Genomic DNA, 6,079 nt, shown 5'->3' on the forward strand with positions numbered 1-6,079 from the left:
TTTTTATACCTTGTCTAAACGAGAAAAGGTATCATTGGAAGGTTCGCTCCAGATATGGCAACAGTATTCCATTCAAGGACAGGTTTGAAATTTATAGAGATAAAGAATAGAATCAGGAGTAAGAAAGTGTTGAGCAAGATAAAGAGATGCATCCTTAGATGTAAATTTTGCACTGGATTTGATATATGGTTACCAAGAAAAATCGGAAGTTAGATCCAATCCTAGAATATGAAGGGTAGATGACCCATTGAGCACATTACCATTCATAAATATTTTTTTTACCATTCATAAATAAATTTTTTGTCAAATTAAATTTTAAATAAACATGTTCCTAGGCTACATCAAAAATTTCAAGAAAGGGCATCGTTGGAAGATTTGCCCCAGATATGACAACAGTATTCCATACAAGGACAGATTTGAGATTTATTGAGATAAATAATAGAATCAGGAATAAGAAAGTGTGGAGCACAATAAAGAAATGCAAACCCTGCAAAACCCTCAAACCTTACCATTCATAAAAATATTTATGAATGGTAATGTGCTCAATAGATCATCAACCCTTCATATATGAAGGGTTGATGATCTATCAAGCATGAAGAGTGAAGGTTGATGATCTATCAAGCATGAAGAATATGAAGGGTTGATGATCTATCAAGCACATTACCATTCATAAATATTTTTTCACTGTTCATAAATAAATTTTCAGTCAAAATTAAGTTTTGAGAAAAAAAAGAAATTTGTTTATATCAAACATTTTTTTAAATGTTACATTAAATTTAATTATTTAATATAAATGAAAAATTGAAAGAAAATAAACATTCCCTTATAGTCATAACAAAAAATGAATTAAATAATATTTAACTTGTTTTGCAGTAATTTAAAAAATTTAATTTAAAAAAAAAAAAATAAAGAGAATTTTATGATGTCAAATTCACATTAGGCAAATGCATTAAGCATTTTTTATTTAAATCAAGGCCTGATGCATATGTATAAATATATATAATATATAATATGTAAAATGATTTCAATAAAAAGGCAGCGTATAACTATTTTGAAATATATTTTGATATAATAATATATTAACGATATTTCGCTGACCTATTGTGGTCAGCGTCATCAGGTAATAATAAAACGTTACAAAATAACATAAAACAAAAAGAAAACATTAAATAGCGTCAAATATAAAAACCAATTAAGTAATATAATAATGAAGTCAATTTTTGTCAAAATGGGTCCCCAAGTTTTAATCTTATCCCTGTCATCTCGATATAGAACTATAAATTGTTGCATTTGAGAGTACGGAAGGTAAAAAAGGATTCCTTTGACAACAAATACATCACTTTTAATTACTTTTGACTTTCATCCAACATTTCTGTGCTGTCATAAAGTTAAAACCATTAATTTAATTAGAATTTAATAATTTTTTAAAAAAACCGCAAAAACACAAATTTAATTGACCAGAATGTTTTTAAAAACATTCTGAATGTTTTTATAATATAAACTATGTTTTTATTTTTGTTTTTTTCAGTAAAATGTTTTTATTTTTTTAAATGTAAATCATGTGCGGAGTGTTGCTACACCCACTATCTTATAGCCTGTTGCTACAAAGGAGTGTTGTTGCATCGTCTATCTTATAGCCTGACTCACGAGGGAGTGCTGCTACATCAACTAAGGGGTTGTTTGGGGCAGGCAGTCTATCAAGTAATAAAAAAAATTCCGGTCTTGCATTTTAATTTTTTTTTTGTGTCAACAAAATATATATATATATATATATATATATATATATATATATATATATATATATATATATATATATATATATATATATACATACATACATACATACATACATACATACATATATATATATACATATACATATATATATATATATATATATATATATATATATATATATATATATATATATATATATATATATATATATATATATATATCTGTAGCCCTAAACCCGCTGTCATACAGATATATATCAGGCCTTATGATGAAGCAAGAGTGGTTGCTCCGCACATGCCAAACAGGCCCATAAATTGCTTTACGGGTGCGACAAATTTTGTTACGAGAATAAAAAATCTCGATCATCTGAAAAACTTTCATGGCAGAAAGTTATAAATTGATTTTATAGAAAATTTTTTTGATAAATTTTTTTTTTCTGAAGTCAATTAAACAGTTTAGTTTGCATATTGTTGAATAGAGAAGTTATATTCGTTATAAAGTACATCCCGCATAAATTAAAATTAAAAATCTCAACGCATGAGACGCAATGATTTATTTTTTCTATTGAAAGTTAAGTTCAGCATGACATTTTTTTTTTAAATCATATTATCCTTTTAATCATACCCTAGTTAAGTCAAACCATTCAAGTTCACCCAATCTTACCAAGAACTAAAGTAGAAAGTTGCAGCACATTAGCCAAATCTGAAGAAACAAAAAGTTCTAAAAAAAATGTGGACGAATGAAATAAAACCAGAATTTTGTAAAACATTAGTGCATAATATGCCAAGAAGAAATCAAGTAGTGCTTGAGATAATAAGGTACTTCTAACCAAGTATTGAAATATAACATTTGAGTTATTTAAACTTTTTGATATAATTTAGTACTACAACTATTATTATACTGAATTTTAGTTAATGTTAACAATTACTGATAATTGTTAACTTTTTTTTTTTTTTTAATTTATTTTACATATACAATATATGTATTGCATTTATTGAATAAACAATTTACACTGTAAAATTTGATTTAATTTTTCTGACATGTATTATGATATGTAATTTTAAAATCGGCGAGTTTCCAAATTTTATGTATCTAAAAATATTTAGTAAATTCGGATGGTTTTCATTTGAAATAATTTTACCAACATGAAAACATTGGTAAACAGCTTATGTCAAAGTTATTTTTTAGTTGATATGGAATATATTTTTGAATAAATTAATTTAAAATGTGTAATTTGTTTTAATTACTTTTTTTGTTTTTGAATTTTTCAAATATAAATTTTGTTATAAATTTGTGTTTTGTTTTCTTTAAAACAAAAAACCAGATTAAATTTTAATTTTTGTCAAAAGTGATAACTTGCCTCTACTCTACATTATAAAAATAATTAACATTTGTTCTTTTAAAATATTTTAAGAAAAATAGAGGCAAGGTAGCACTTTTTTTATTTACATGATTTTAAAAGGTTGGACTGTTTTTTTTTTCCTAAAAATAGGTTACAAATACGAAAAATGTTTAACTTTTATTTGATTTTATTTTGTTTCAACATAAGTAAAGTAAAATACTAAATTAATTTAATGGAGGAAGATAAAAATGTAAAATACATCACTGAAATAAATTTTTAACACAATTTATTAAAGCTAACAAAGCTGGTAAGTCCAACTCAATAAGTTATTCAACCATTAAAGAAAAACTTTTGGACTATCAGTTATTTCGCAGGAGTTTAAAAATATTTGTGAAAAAGCATGGAAATGTTATAAACGTCTAAAATTAAATCATTTCAAAAAAAATGGATATGTAATTATATTTTCACAAGCATCAAAAGATTTTATTTATGAGTTTGAAGAAGCTTACATAACAGAACTATGTTTTTCAAAACAAAGAAAATAATTTACAGAACTGGGTGATAAGATGAAAAAGAAGAGGACACAGAAACTTTTTAATTATATAAACATATTATATAAACTTTATCATTAATAAATGTCCAAAGTTAAATGTTAACCAGTTATTGGGTTACCTCTTACATAGAGTTAATACACAAAATAATCAGACTATTGCTCGTGTTGGCAATACAATTTTCAAAAACCATATGGAAACAATAGATACCTTTAACATAGATGAATCCATAGCTTTAATGCATTCCCTTACACTAGATAGAGAGCAAATGAGAAAATTAAAATTTTTTTTTTGCTTCCAAAGGCATCTTTTTTCCAACAACCAACAAATTATTTGAAAGAAAATAAAATCTTGTTTTGCTGCGTCCTAGAATTAGTCTTGTTTTGGATGCAAAAAGTGTTTCTGTCCAATACAAAGAACTTATAAGAATGAAAGTTGATTCTTTTCTAAATATAATTAAAGATCCTTTTATTCCAGTAGATAGTGATGAGTATCAAATGTGTTTTAAGGATGGCTGTGATGGAGCAGGGCAACAAGCATCAATGAAATCAAAATAAACGATTGAAGCTGAATCAAATATGTTTCAATAGGGTCTTACTCCCCTGAAACTAATATGCCATCTAGATAAAAAGAAACATTGCACTATGGAAAAATTATTCACCAAATGCATCAAGATCATTAAGCCCTGTGTTTTTGATAAGGTAAGCAGAAACTAATCAAGATTTGCTAGATCTTTTTTTCCCAATACTGATAATGCACGAGGAGAATTAAATGCTGAAGAAATGTGTTGTCTGTTTGACAAATCACAATGTCAAAAGTTATATTTAAGATAAAATAAAAGATTTAAATGACTCATCAGTGGACTAGGAGGTATAGATTGTATACTTTGCATAACAAAAACTTTTGAATGGACAGTTATTGAGAGAGTTAGTGAAGGATTCCCGATTGATCATCAGAAGAAACATGGATGTTGTAAGAAAAACTATTTGATGAGGATGGAATCATACTTACTTAAACTGGAGGTTTTGCTTATATATAATATATATATATATATATATATATATATATATATAATATATATATATATATATATATATATATATATATATATATATATATATTTATATTGCGGTAGTGGTGTAGTGGTAGAGCGCTCGCTTCATAAGCGAGAGGTTCGAGTTTGATGTGTGTGTGTGAGTTGTGTGTGTGTGTGTGTGAGTTGTGTGTGTGTGAGTTGTGTGTGTGTGTGTGTGTGTGTGTGTGTGTGTGTGTGTGTGTGTGTGTGTGTGTGTGTGTGTGTGGAGTTAAATGATCATTAAAGCATTTTGTTCGGATTTATGTAAAAACTTATGAAGTAGTAGCCACAAATGCAACAGATTTTCTCTTAGCATCAAATGGGTCATAACTTATGTTAGGCTTATCAACACAGACACTCAAGTAATCAAATAATAGTAAAAGTAATCAAGATTAGACAATAATACCAAATAATACTTTAAATCAAAAAAGCCGTAAGAAATATCACTAAAATGCATTTCTGTAAAGTAAAAAAGTTTTTAACTTCAAGTTTTCTGATATTTTGTAATTATTGGTTGTAAAATATTTTTTAACTTTTTTTTTTGTTTGTCTAGAAATATTACTTTTTTTACCTGATTTTCGAAAAAAGGGACAGATAGTATACAAGATAGATATATACGAGATAGTATACATGATAGTATACATGATAGTATAGAAGATAGTATATAAAGATAGTACAGACATTTTCTAGTAACAAAATACTAAATGTACAATATAAATATAAAGTCAATCAAGCACTTCCGCCTACTCCAAATATAAAAATAAAAAAGTACAAAAAAAAATCACAAACCTTGATAATGTTATTAACTTTTAACTTTCTTTACTTATATCCTATAAATATTTATCATTCATCACTTTATTCATTATTTGATCATATTTTTTATTGGCATTTTTATTAAGACCATCACAATGAAAAAAAATGCTAATAATTCCAATGTTCAAAAAAAAACTCAGCACCAATATGTGATGAGTTTTTTTTTGAACATTGCTCAGCATTAATATGTGATGAATGCACACCTACAAATAATTTTTTTTCACCAAGCAGATTGCTGCATAACGTCTGACGAAGTCGTTTCGATCGTTGACAAATTGTCAAAATATAAGTGTTACAGCTGTCATTCATCAAAAAATGAGGGGAAAAAAAATGAGGAAAATGTTAAAATAAAAGTTAATAAATCAGGAAGGAAAAAAATGTTGTTTTAGAAATGTATACATAAATTGCATTATCAACATAAATCACACTTTCAACAATCACATTTCTAAAATAAAAAGCAATTCTTATGTAATATATTTTTTAGTTCTGCTGATGGAATGGTTGGGTTGTGGCACTTAGACTCAGATAGAATGATTGCACTTGATCATGTTGGTCAATCAA

General features: G+C 26.4%; 1 protein-coding gene across 1 annotated transcript in view; it reads left to right on the top strand.

Moving 5' to 3' along the window:
* The window catches only part of LOC101239746 (F-box-like/WD repeat-containing protein TBL1XR1), a 41,191-nt gene that overhangs the window by 21,310 nt on the left and 13,802 nt on the right, over positions 1 to 6,079 (top strand). Inside the window, exon 5 of the mRNA XM_065789114.1 lies at positions 6,003 to 6,079. This exon is cut by the window's right edge and continues 41 nt beyond it. Coding sequence (XP_065645186.1) covers positions 6,003 to 6,079 — 77 coding nt within the window. The remainder of the gene's footprint in view (positions 1 to 6,002) is intronic.

The sequence above is a fragment of the Hydra vulgaris genome, chromosome 01 (assembly GCF_038396675.1).
Source record: "Hydra vulgaris chromosome 01, alternate assembly HydraT2T_AEP".
NCBI lineage: Eukaryota > Metazoa > Cnidaria > Hydrozoa > Anthoathecata > Hydridae > Hydra > Hydra vulgaris.